The sequence below is a fragment of the Gracilinanus agilis genome, chromosome 5 (assembly GCF_016433145.1).
Source record: "Gracilinanus agilis isolate LMUSP501 chromosome 5, AgileGrace, whole genome shotgun sequence".
Taxonomy (NCBI): Eukaryota; Metazoa; Chordata; class Mammalia; order Didelphimorphia; family Didelphidae; genus Gracilinanus; species Gracilinanus agilis.
Window position 1 is genome coordinate 187,378,701 of NC_058134.1, and position 14,215 is coordinate 187,392,915.

Sequence of the window (14,215 nt, forward strand, 5' to 3'; positions counted from 1 at the left end):
ATCTTTCCAGCAATGTGGCATACCTGGAATTATTCAGGCAGGTATCAGAGTCCCACTTCATAGAAAAGTGAAGAAGCAAAAGTGTATTTATTTTAGGATACTTATTGAAGTATGAAGAAAGGTAATTAAGAAACAAAATTCATCATATGTCAGCCAGCTCCTTGTTAAGAGTTAACCCTTTTCTGACTCATTCTTTTTCACAGAATTCTTTAGTCATGGAGATATGAATTGTAACAATTGAAATATAGGTAAAATTCCTCTGCTACCACTATGCTTTCTTATCTCAGTTATATAGCACAATGGATGGAGCACTGGACCCAAGATCAGTAAGACCTAAGTTTAAATCCATTGAGACTAGCTGTTTTATCCTAGTAAAAGTAAATGATTTAACTTCTGTTTGCCTCAGTTTCCTCATCTTTAATTGGGATAATAATAACACTTTCTTGTTAAAGTTGTTATGAGGAACACTTGAGATAATAATTATAAAATGCTGATCATAGTACCTGGCACAAAATAGGTACTATATAAATGTTACTTAATCATTATTATTATTATTAATTTCCAGAGGTATTTTTAGAAATTCTAAATGTTAGCTATTATGATTATCTCCTTCCAACTAAACCTTGTCCTTCCCCAGTCCCTAACTTCCTTTGCTATCCCCTCCCATTGTGCCTTCAAAAATCCCCATTCTATCATTTACAAACTTCCTCTCTAGATCTCTTCCTCTCATACCCTATCTTCTAGTAATTCTAGGAAGCCAGTTTCTTCTAGAAGATAGCAGAAAAGGTTTCCCCGGTTACTATCTTCAGCACCATGTGTTTCCTCTTCTTCCCTTCACTTTTGGCTAGGAATAAGAGTTGGCATACTTCTTCCTTCCAAAACCCCCTCTTCAGTCCCTACTTTTGCCACTATTATTTAGCATCTGTTCTTTGAGATTTACTTAATCCTTCTAGTTTGCCCTGTCTAGTTCAAAAACAAAACAGAAACTCTTTCCTATCAGCCTGGACACTTTTCCATCCTTTCTAATGGTATGCAGAGTCTGGCTCAGAGTATTCTTCTCTGCCTCAATACCTGTCTTTATATTAGGGACTTAGAAATACCTGCAAATACACTGGCCTTTCCATTCATCAATCTCCTCAATCTCATGACCCGTTTCATCCACCCACAATCACAACCTAGATGTCACCAGAACCTATAATGGTGATAATACTCATAATACTCATTATGGTCTTCTGAACTCTGTATGTTCCTTATCCTATACTAGCATCCAAACCTTTTATTATTTCTATCTCACTTCTAATCTTTTAAAACTAATCATCACCCTCATTTTGATCTTTAGTTCTTCATCCTCCCCTCTTTTCCCTCTCCATTATCCCTATACTGCCCATAATTTGCTTCTTTCCTCATCTTCATTGTATAGTCGACAAGCTCTACTACACACTGTCCATGACCCCTGATTACCTTCCCCCTTGTTCCTGCAACCTGCCAGCCCCTAGCTCTGAGTAATTTCCACCACACCCAGGCTCCTGTCTTCTGCCATGCAAGGAACTGCCTACATTTTTTGTGAATTTCATTGAAACTTGATGAACAACCATATCATTCATGTGCCAGTGTGCCATTAATAGGATCATTTCTATTTTGTGATAATTATCTACCTAAATTTACATACATACAATAGGTTATTTTTCTTCATTTGTTTCTTGTGGAAAACTATTAGCAACATGACTGGAAGTTTGGTTTTTTTCAAAGTACAGTGAAAATGCCACTATATTAATAGAATCTGTCAAGACAGCATCATTCTGTAAGGTAAAGATTTTAAGAAAGCACAAAATTGTCATACCTTTGATAACTTGAACTGAAAGGAAATTGTTTAAAATGAAACAATTTTAAGCAAAATTTGCTTGAAACAATTCTTAGTAGCTTAGTTTATCTTATTTTATCAAGAAATATTTTTTAGAAGATTATAATCTGGGCCTGAAAGTGACTTTAAAGGTCACTTTAAATCCCACCTCCTCATCTTACAAGTGATGAAACAGAGTTAGAGAAGTCAGGTGATTTGTCCAGGGTTACAGGTGGTCCACCTGTACAGGTGGTAGGTGGCAGAACTGAATGTTGGAAACCTCTGACTTCTTGTTCAGCGCTTCCACTTCAATTTCATCCCATTGAATAGAATTTAAAAGCCACAAAGGTATATTTTGGGCATAGTAGTGACATATACGTGACATAGTAGATAGGGTCCTGGGCGTAGAATTAGAAAGATTTGAGTTCAAATCTTGCCTCAGACTAGTTGCATGACTCTAGGCAAATCACCAAAATGACATGATATCTACTTCAGTTTCTTCATCTATAAAATGAAGATTAATAATAGAACCAACTTCTCTGAGATGAGAGGATAAAAAGAATAACTATAAATAAAAGTCCTTTGCAAACATTAAAGTATTAGGTAAGTGACACCCATTATTATAATTGTTGTTATTGCTGTGAACCTCAACTCTAGAATAGGGTTTAAATGTAGTTCTTATTCTCAATTAGCTCCAAATTATTTCCTGAAATTTCCTTCCTCCTTAACCTGATCCTAGATATGGAGTAAGAGATTTGGGTCTGAATCCTCACCTCTGCCACTTATTAGCTGTGTGACCTTAGACAAATCACTTAGCCTCCATAAGTTTTTGTATACCTTGGTGTGCTTAGAAACCCTACAGTGCAATATAAACATGAATTATGTTTTACAAATTCAATATGAGTTAGGGAGTATGACATAGTTGTCAAGAAACCAAATGCAGCTTTAGGCTTTCAAAGAGGCCCAATGGTTTTCTGAACTAGAAAGTTGATAAACCTGCTATATTCTATATGGGTCAGATACCATCAATTCAATTCAATTCAATTTTATTCAACAAACATTTGTTGTTTAGATAAACAAGAGTTTAGTTTAGTTTAGAAAAGCTTTTATGGTTATTCCCATATGGTTATAATGGTATGGGGCTTCAATTCATTGTAATGATATAAAATGAAAACATAGAATTCTACAGATAGATGTTGGTGATCTATCTGTAGATCTACAGGAAGATCATTGGAAAAACATTCCATCTCAAAGACTGGTAAATTTGCCAGTCTATAAAAGGATTTGAGAGAGTAGTAGGGGCTCTACCAAGAAAACATATGTATTGCCTAACGTGGAGTTAGTTGGATTCCCTGATAAGCAGAAGCAAAGGAGTGACTGATTCAGAGAAGAGCCTAATCAACAGTTATAGAGTCCTTAGCTCAGGAGGTGTTGGAGTTCTGTGAGAGAGAGCTTGAGAGTTTGCATCCACTAAAGAGCCAGAGGACTTGCCCAACTAAATGGCCAAAAGAAACCTTTTTTCAAACAGAAGGAAAAGGTTAAAGCTCTATACAGATCGCTTTTAGCTCATAGTCCCACTGTGGAAGCCTCTTCTTCAGGAAGAAGGGCCATCATCGTCGTCGTCCATAAGCTCAGAAGTGCCAAGCCTTTGCAACAGAATTAAATCTTTAAGTGTGAAGTTTCAAGAAAAACAATTGACTGTCCATTTAACCTGTGTCAGAGTTTATGGAACTTGTATGTAACCTCAACGTATGCTGAGAATAAAGAAGTAGGAAAGCACTTATTTAAAATTTTTTTTTATTTTTAGAAAAATTTTCCATGGTTACATGATTCATGTTTTTATTTTCCTCTTCACCCCCTCAAACTCTTCCCCCCGCAATAGCCAACTCAAATTTCCGCTGGTTTTAACATGTGTGATCAATCAAGACTTATTTACATATTATTGATAGTTACATTGGTGTGGTCATTTCAGGTCTACATCCTCAGTCATGTCTGTATCAACTCATGTGTTCAAGTAGTTGTTTTTCTTCTGTGTTTCCTCTCCTGTAGTTCTTCCTCTGAATGTGTTCTTTTCCATAAGTTCCTCAGAATTGTCCTGGGTCATTGCATTGCTGCCAGTACAGAAATCCATTACATTAGATTTTACCACAGTATATCAGTCTCTGTGTACAATGTTCTTCTGGCTCTGCTCCTTTCGCTCTGCATCAATTCCTGGAGGTCTCTCCAGGTCACCTGGAACTCCTCCAGTTTATTATTCCTTTTAGCACAATAGTATTCCATCACCAACAGATACCACAATTTGTTCAGCCATTCCCCAATTGAAGGACATACCCTCATTTTCCAGTTTTTTGCCACCACAAAGAGTGCGGCTATAAATATTTTTGTACAAGTCTGTTTATCTATGATCTCTTTGGGGTACAAACCCAACAATGCTATGGCTGGAACAAAGGGCAGGCATTCTTTTATAGCCCTTTGAGCATAGTTCCAAATTGCCAGCCAGAATGGTTGGATCAGTTCACAACTCTACCAGCAATACATTAATGTCCCAATTTTGCCGCATCCCCTCCAACATTCATTACTCTCCCCTTCTTTCATTTTAGCCAATCTGCTAGATGTGAGGTGATACCTCAGAGTTGTTTTGATTTGCATTTCTCTAATTATTAGAGATTTAGAACACTTTCTCATGTGCTTATTGATACTTTTGATTTTTTATCTGAAAATTGCCTATTCATGTCCCTTGCCCATTGGCTTGGGGGATTCCCCAATTGGGGAATGGCTTGATTTTCTATACAATTGATTTAGTTCCTTGTATATTTGAGTCCAGTTTGTTGTTTCCCTTCTGATTTTGGTTGCATTGTTTTTGTTTGTACAAAACCTCTTTAATTTAATGTAATCAAAATTATTTATTTTACATTTTGTAATTTTTTCTAACTCTTGCTTGGTTTTAAAATCTTTCCTTTCCCATAGATCTGACAAGTATACTATTCTCTGTTCACTTAATTTACCTACAGTTTCCTTCTTTATATTCAAGTTTTTCATCCATTCTGAATTTATGTTGGTGTAGGGTGTGAGATGTTGATCAAAACTTAATCTTTCCCATATTGTTTTCCAATTTTCCCAGCAATTTTTGTCAAGTAGTGGATTTTTGTCCCCAAAGTTGGGCTCTTTGGTTTTATCATACACTGTTTTGCTGATGTCACTTACCCCAAGTCTATTCCACTGATCCTCCCTTCCGTCTCTTAGCCAGTACCATATATATAAAAGCCAACTGATAATCAGTGAATACATGAACCTTGGGTGCTACTTATTAGCATTTAGCAGTAGGGGTCACATAACCAGTGGGAGATATAGAATTATGGAAAGACTTCACCAACCCCTCAAGGTAATCTAGAACCATAAAAGCTAGATGTAACCATCCTGATTCTGGGAGAGTGAGTTACAGCACAGTAACCAAATTTGAATTTGCAAGCAGGTGTTGCCTATCTTTCCCATTCCAAATAATTATCCTCTTCTCTCCAGTGTTCCAAATGTCAGAGTTTAATATCCTGACCAAAAAAAACCACTCTCACCCACCCAGTTCTTTCTTCCAGACATTAATGGAAAATATCAGTTAAAAATAAAAGCTTTGTATAGGGTCCTTTTGTCACTACTGCTAAATACTAATAAGTAGCACCCCAGGTTCATGTATTCACTGATTATCAATTGGCTTTTAGAAAAAGCTGTTTATATGAAGGAGGCAGCTAGATGGCTCAGTGGATAGAGTGCTGTGTTTGGAGTCATGAAAGACATGAGTTCAAATCTGTCATTTTAAGATATAGTAATAACCAAAATACAAGTAATTTTGCCCAACACCTTGGGTACACATTCTTTCCTGTCTGACTTCTGTTTTGGTGGAAATGAAGCTCAAATTTAGCCTAATTCCTACATATCATTGATCCTACCAAGTTCATGCCCAAAGGCAGCATCACATCTACATGAATCTTTGTCTGGGGGCATCCCAGATGTCATTGCTTCTTATAAAAAATACCAAAGAAGGCAGAGTTGAGGTCTATATTCACAAGGTCCCATGCCTGCCTCATGACTCACACCTTTAATATTTTAAGATTCTGCTTCTCATTTTGTTAATGTGGATACTGTCTCCACTGATACAGATTTCAAGCATGGCTGTTAAGCTAGTCCTTGAAGCCCAGACATAGTGTGATGCTGAGCCTCTTCCAGGTAAGTAAAACTTGCTCCAGAGTTTCTCTTCCATTGGTGTGCCCTTCAAGGATGTCACTGTACAATTCATAGAGATATGATATTTGAATTCTTATTGTCTATGAGGAATGTGGTCTAAAATTTAGATATGGAAATGAAAAAAAAAACTTACTGATTATGAAAATATCCAGAAATTATTTTTCTCCTTTATCCATTACTCAACTTGGCATGCTTGCTTTCATCAGCCAAAGAAGAGTATGTTTATTTTCCTGACCTGAAGAGATTCATTAAGCAGTTGTTCTGGACCACACTTGAATTTAATTCTATTTGACTTCTCATATGCACCAGAACTTATTCATAGTGGCAGAGTATTTTTAAAAATCAGAACATTCTCTAAATATTGGCTCCAACATGTGACAATCTAGGCAGCTCTTTTCTTTTTTTCAAGTTTTTTTGTCCCTCCTATGATTCTTTTTATATAAAATAGATAATGGACTGCACCAATAATTTCACTTACACAGCACACTTCTGAATGAGAAAATTTCCATTACCTATGCAGTCAGGAGCTTTTTCTGCAAACTATGATCTTAGTTTTTGATTTTCAGTAATTTTTCAGTCATCTGACTCTTAGGTTTGGGATTGTCTTGGCAAAAATACTAGAGTAGTTTGCCATTTTCTTCTCCACCTCATTTTACAGATGAGGAAATTGAGGCAAACAAAACTGAGTGACTTGCCCAGGGTCACACAGCTACTATGTGTCCGAAAAAGGATTTGAACTTGGAAGGTAAATCTTGCTGACTTCAGGCCTGGTACTCTATCCACTCTACCACCTATTTGCCAAGAAATTTGTATTAAATATGTAACATGTATGTCATACCATCAAAATATACATTTTAAGTCCCAAAACATTATTTGTATGTCATATATCTATATTATGTATGTGTATTATGTTTGTATATCTATCTATCTGCTTTCTTTTCTCCTTTGGAGCTCACATACATAAAATATAATAATATTGAATTTGTAAGAAAGTGGCAACATCTGAGATAGGTCTGGTTTCTGTTCTGAATACTGAATTCTAAAGGGAAGCCAAGGAAACCTTCTGCTACAGCTTATTTGCCTCATTAGAGAGAGTTGATTTAAAAATAAGATTTCTTTTGGGGTAAGATGACCTTATTGTCTACCTACCAACAGATCATTTAAAACATGGAGTCCAGAGATTGGAAATGGCCTAAGAGTTTTAAATTATAATCTTGTTAAATATTTGAAGTCTAAGAAAGTCATTTAGAGCACTTAGCTGTTGTATACTTATTTTAAAAAATCCCTAATATAGAGAGCCTATTATCGCTATTACTTTTTGTCTTTGTGTCCTTGGAAAGGTCATTAAGATTTTGGTTCTTAGGTTCCTTAACTGTAAAATGGGTGTAATCATCTTGCTTTATCCTAGAGTGAGGCTCAAAGAAAATAATCTATTTAAATGTAAATAACAATAATGGAAAGATGTTATTGTTTAGCACAGTGGATAGGCTGGAGAAGGATAAGAATCTGATATAAAATGTAACAGGAGCAGGATTGGTCCTTAAATAGACCAATCCCATGCCAGGAAATAGGGACCCCTGGGGCATGCTGGGGGATGCAGCTCCTCCCTCACCCCCCACAACATTTTATTTTATTTTATTATTATTTTTTTAGTGATGCTTTATCCTAGTTGAATCGTCCTACTCCATGTTCTGTATGCAAAAAATTCCTTCTTCCATCTCACTATCTTTATGAAAGTAATTTTATATGTATGGAAGATATTCTTTTCTCATCTCTGCCTCACAGAATTCCTAGACTTTATAAAATCACTAGATTCTGCCCCCAAAATATAGCCTTTTCTTGCTTCCTCTAGTCATTAGTACTATCTCTCTCTTGAAATTATTGATATTAACTGGTACATGTACTATATTATATTGATTAATGTGTTTACATGTTGTGAAAGCCCATTAGAAGGTAAGCTCCATGAGGACAGGAACTATTTCTTTTTTTGTCTTTGAATCCCTATTCTCTAGTAAAATGTCATTCATAAAGTCACCGAATCAGCGTTTGGTGAATTGAATTTAATCTCTCTTTTACTATTCCAAGGAGAGGTCAAAATTATCACAGTGGCTAGCAGTGTCACTGGTAGTGATAGGAAGATATTCTCTCTGCTCAGCAGCATCTTGGAAGTGATAGAGGCCTGATTAAGTGCTGTTTTCAAGGACTGAAATAGTGTTCAACAATAGGAAAGTAGAGTAGATATCGCCTATATGGTTGGCAAAGGCAGCTAGGAGTGCCATGTAGTAAGATGATCAAAATCCCTGTGAGAAGTTAGTCACTGAATGGGACTAGGACTTGGGCCCTTAGGACTGGAATATGGGATCCAAAGAGATCACAGTAGGTTCCTTGGTGGTGGTAGTAATATCACCAGCAACAGCATCTCCATTCTTCCTACTAGGTGCATCCTTGCATATCTGGATACTTTGTAGTAATAGATGAGGTTCTCATAGGTGCCAACCTTGAAGATGGAAAAGGCAGGCCATACATATGTGGGATGACAGAAATGGTTTACAAATATGAATATTACATGTGTTTCAGGTAAAATTAGAATGTACTGGGAGAAGAAAAGTATCAGAGACTGCTCTTTATCTTTTCCTCTGTCAAAAGTAGAAGTTCAAAATAGATCAAAATATTCATCATAGCACTTTTTGTGGTAGTTAAGATCTAGAAACAAAGTAGGTGCCCATCAATTAGAAAATGGTTGAAAAAACTGCATAATTTGAATGTTAATAAATATTATTATCCAGTTAGAAATGAGGAATTAGAAATATGGGAAAATTTCTATAAATTGACACTGAAAGAAATAATAGAATAAAATGGAAACAAAAGAATAATATACACAATAACTACCATAAAGTAAGTGAAAAAATTCACTAAAAGGAAGATAAGCTCTGAGCAATTTAAAAATCAGTAAATGATCCTAGAGAACAGATAATAAAACAAATTCTTCTTAGCAGAGAGTAGACAAACTAGGAATGCTGTATATGTTTGTCAGACTTGGTCATTACTTAATTTTTTGATTATTTTATTGTTACCAGGTAGAGTTTCATTTCTGATCTGGCAGGAGGGTATGTTTCCACAAAGGACTGTGATTTTAAAACAAACAGCATCAATAAAACAGGTTAAAAAAAAAAAGAAAAACATCACAATGTATTATCACTAAGTGAGAACAAAATTATGATCAATTTCAATAGTAAATAAATTGTGGTGTGGTCTCTCACTCTGAAAAATAGAAATCTAGTTAAATTTTATAATTTTGTTTGTATTTCATCATCTTTCAAATGTATAAATTGCCTATTTATTTCTTTGTCTTCATTTTCCTTCCTGTTAATGACCAGTTCTGTCACTGTAGTATTGCTTTCAGCTGACTGAATCTGCTTCCTTAAAATCAGTACAATGAATGAGGCTGGAACATAGCTCACTCCTCGTAGGGTGGTCGACAATCCAAGATAGATAGTTCTGTGAAGAAATGTAAACTCATGAGATCTTATGCAGGCAGGCAGGACACTGAATACCCACCCACTCTCAAACACTAAATTATCTATGCATGGGCATAAGATAGCTTTGCTATCATTTTATCAAAAACCTTTCAGTGTTTTATAGGAGTTAGAGTTAGGAGTGATCTTAGAGATCAACCAGACCACTTTATAAATGAAGAAACTGAGACCCAGATAAGTGGGAGGACCTGACCAAGGTCACACTATTGGCAAGTAGCCAAGCCCAGATTTCAATGCAAGTCCTCTAACTTTCTCCCTGTGCTTTACCCACTCTACTACAATGCTTCAGTTAATTCTTTTTGTGTATAAGGCACAGTACTAGGTACTTGGTAGAATCACAAAGATAAACAAGTTCTGATTCCTGCCCTAAAGGAGATTACAATCTAATAATTGCACACAATGACCGTTATGTATATGTACATATAGACACATGTGTTCATATATTATATATGATATACACATACTTTTTTGTGGCTCATTAAGGATACTTCAGAGGCAGCTAGGATAGAGTCCTGGGGAAGACTGGAATCAGGAAGACTCATGTTCACATCCATCCTGAGACAGTAGCTCTGTGACCCTAGGCAAGTCCCTTAACCTATGTTTGTCTTAATCCACTAGAGAAGGAAATGGCAAACCATTCTGGTATTTTTGCCATAAAGACTCCATAGATGGTATGGTTCATGGGATCACAGATTATAGAGTAACTGAACGATGGAACAACAACAAGGATACTTCTCTGACCCCCAAGGAAAGATTAAATGTAATTGGAGAGAAAAGGCAGGGTATAGTAGACAGGTCACTTATTTTTGAGTCAGAAGATCCACATCTAATCCTGGCTCCATCTTTTATGTGACTCTGAGCAAGTCACTGACCTCCTAGCCTCTCTATAATAAAAAGAAGTCCCTTCCAACCCTAAAGACCTATTATTCCATGATGACTTGTTATCTGAGTGACCAATGAGTGACCAGTTGAGTGATTAAGTGACCAAATGAATGGCCAATCTATACAAATTATTAAAAATAAGTCACTGAATTGTAAATAGATAGGCTTCTGTTGATGGCATTGGGATACTTGAACCAAAAGGAGATCCATATGTCATATGTCCCAAGATGGATGAATAAAGTAGTCAGTATCAACATTATCATCAATAATTATTGACTACTAGAGTTTTGTAAAAATGATGTGTCATTGGTGGTGTTCACGCAGAGACTGCCCTACTCTGTGTCAAGAATATTGTTTTAAAAAAAAAGCCCTCTCTAAGGGTGGGATTAAATGATCTCCTTCAGGTCATTCAGAAGTAACTAGGTAGGGCAGTGGATAAAGCATTGGAATTTTACTTAGAAGAAGTTCAAATCCTGCCTTAATAGCTGTTTGGTCCTGAGCAAGTAACTTAACCTTTCTCAGTCTCTGAGTTTTCTCATTTATAAAATGTGAATAATAATAGAAACTTACCTCCCAGGGTTGTTGTGAGGATCAAATCTCATTTCATACCTGGCTGTACTACTCTGGGACTTCTCTAACTTTTCCATCATGCCCAGACATCAGGTACTTCACTCCTCACTCCCCTTTCCCAAAACCTTTTCAGCTTTCCTTCGTACATTGTCTTCCCCTATTAAATTGTAAGCTCCTTAATGGCACAGACTGCTTTTTTTTTTTACATTTATGTCCCTGGCACCTAGCACAGTGAACATAATAGGCATTTAATAAATGTTTATTTTCATATTGATAAATCTGGCACATATGTATAATATATGCCACATATAGTATAGCTTTTTAAAAACCTTAAAGTGAGATATAAATGCTATTATTTAAACTCTAGTTTTATGAGTCTATGAATATTATGACTATTTACACAATATTTTACATATCTTCATTGGTCATGATTTGTAATGTTAGTTTATATATTTTATGATATAACATAAGTAAAGCTCTTCACAAATCTCTATTATTATTTTGAAAAGAGAGAAAGAAAATGGAAATGTTGCATTTAAAGTAATTGAAAAAAATGCCATAGAAAAATTATAGTCACTTATAAGAAACTCTACATAAGATAAATGTAGTAGGATGAATAATTTTAATTTAGACTGTGAGGACCTAGATTCAAATTCTGCTTCTGCTTCTTACCTATCTGAGTGTCTTTGAGTAAGTTATTTTATCTCCTCTGCCCTAGATTCCCCATCAATTAAGATGAGGAAGTGGAACTCAATGACTTCTAAAGTTCCTTCCAGTATCAAATCTGTAATCCTACAATTCTGTGTCCTCTTAATAAATAGAAGAATAAAGAAGATTCTTGAACTGTTGTCAAAATAGTTCATCAGCTCATGGCCAACATCGTATTATGCTGGACTTCTCTGAAGGGATCTAAACACAGTCTATCACCTAACCCATAACTGAAGCCCTTCCAGCTAGTAAGACTTATTCCTGTTTCTTCTTCTTTGGAAGAGCTTTTAGAATACACACGATTACTTTCAAGACCCAATAAAGCATTAGTGTAGGATTTTATTGAAGGTTTATCTCAGGAGAGTGCCTTTTACTTAGTGATCCAGTAAATAACGGTTATTGTTACCTGAAGTTGATGGAATCATATATCCTGCAGGCTCCAGACTTTCCACACCTCAGAGTTCCCCAGTGTAAACATGTGGAATCTATTAAAACTCCAAAGTAAATGGGAGCTGGAATTCCAGCTAAGAAAAGAAAAAAAGAAATTGGTTAATAGTGTCAAGTCCTTTCTAATAATATTTTTTCTATTTGTTTTCTTTTTCTAGATTCATATTTCAACCAGAGGTAGCATTGATGTAGTGCAGAAAAGTAAAACATGGAGGGCATCTGGGTGGCTCAGTGGATTGAGAGCCAGGCCTAAAGATGGGAGGTCCTAGGTTCAAATCTGGCCTCAGACACTACCTAGCTGTGTGACCCTGGGCAAGTCACTTAACTCCCATTGCCTAAAAAAAGTAAAATATATGAGGCCCACAATACTCCTAACCCTGCAGAACCAGATTAAAGAGTAATGGTGAAATAATTTAAGAAAATAAATGAAAAACAATAAAGCATAGATAATATTAATATGTGGTTTTCTTAGTCAATATGCAATGTATACTGATCTTTATGTATTTCTATTTGAGTTTGATATCACCAGTAGAGCAGATAGGCAGTCTTGGTGTTAACAGTATGAATGTATTATTTGAATTTTTTTCCCGTTTGTTGTTTTTCTTGCTTATTTTCCCGTTTTTGTCTTTGCCTTTATACTTTTACATATCTGAATATATACATATGTTGGTAGAAGTTAAAATGAAGCAACATCAATGTACAAAATGGATTTGCTGGAATTTTACCATGATGAAACTACATAATTTATATAACCTTTAGTTTTTGTTTCATCTGTATTTAGGATGTTATAAAGGAAAGGGGAATGAATAACCTATTTTACCAAGTATCCTTGTGCAAAACATGTGTAGACCCACACCAAGAGCTTTCTCTTTGGGCTTGATGCTCCTAGGAGGGGAGAAAAGAAAGAAAGAAAGAAAGAAAGAAAGAAAGTTGTACTGTCAATAGAAAATGAATTAGAAAAGACTCGTTACAAATTATTCTTCTCTGTTCAGACTTTACACATTTAAGAAACCAGTAAGGATGCTTACTGTTTGCTCAGAGAGTGGTTATACTGTTTATGATCAGACTGCCATTTTTATTAGTGTCATTCCGCTAGTTTCCTCCTTTGTAGCCTTTATCAGAGTCTGATTTTGTTAACACCACATCTCTCTCACCTATCCTCATCTCTCTATTCCCACTGCTGCCCACTCCCCACCATCCTGTATGGTTTCTGATGACCATATCTGGAATATTGCAATGACCTCAAAAATGTCATCTTGTATTGAGTGAACTTTTTTCTCGCTCAAACCTTTCATTTTTACCACTGTCAGACTAATGTTATGCACAGATGTGATCATATCACCTCTCTGCTCAAAGAATTTTAGGTCTCTATTACCCCCTCCCTCCCATTAAAGTTAAAACTTCTTTGTCATTTAATTTCCACAGTCTGGAACATCCTTATCTTTCTAACCTACTTTCAAATTACTTCCCTCTCTACACTCTGTGTTCCTGCAGGTGGGGCTATATTTTTTAATCTGCCAAGCAAGATTCTTCATGTTTCTGTCCTGTCTTTTCAATTCTTTCTTAAAGATCTATTGGTACCGTTCCCCTCTTCCATACAACAGTTGTTTCCAGATACAAAACCATTTAAAACCTCTCCGGGCATCAAAGGAAAACATCTAGCAGAACCAACTGACAACCACTGAGTCTGAGGGTCACATTCTGAAGCTATAGTTTCCTATTCCTCTAATGAGAGAATGGAGGTGTCTTGCACTTCACTTTTCTAGACTGTTGTCTTTATTTAAATTAATTTCTGTGTCTGGAATGTTCTACTGTCCCACTTTTTGCTTGTTGACTTATTTTCTGAAAAAGGAAAATTTGTTTATATCTTTTGTTTATACAGTTTATACATATACAGATAGCTCCCTCCTCATCCTATTCTCCCAGAGAGCTATTCCTTATAACAAAAGCTTTAAAAAAATAAAAAGAAGAAAAAGAGGGAAAAAATTAATTCAGT

The 14,215-nt window shown here is 35.7% G+C and overlaps 1 protein-coding gene across 2 annotated transcripts in view; it reads right to left on the minus strand.

Moving 5' to 3' along the window:
* Window positions 1-9,120: 9,120 nt before the first annotated feature.
* Window positions 9,121-14,215, minus strand: part of SLCO1A2 (solute carrier organic anion transporter family member 1A2) — a 43,909-nt gene continuing 38,814 nt past the window's right edge. Inside the window, exons 14-16 of one of the 2 annotated variants that reach the window (XM_044679778.1) lie at window positions 13,040-13,104; window positions 12,179-12,296; window positions 9,121-9,574 (exon numbers count right to left, since the gene is read on the minus strand). In XM_044679778.1, the coding sequence (XP_044535713.1) occupies window positions 9,364-9,574; window positions 12,179-12,296; window positions 13,040-13,104 (394 nt within the window). In that variant the 3' untranslated portion in view covers window positions 9,121-9,363. The remainder of the gene's footprint in view (window positions 9,575-12,178; window positions 12,297-13,039; window positions 13,105-14,215) is intronic. The other variant, XM_044679779.1, reaches the window with a different exon arrangement.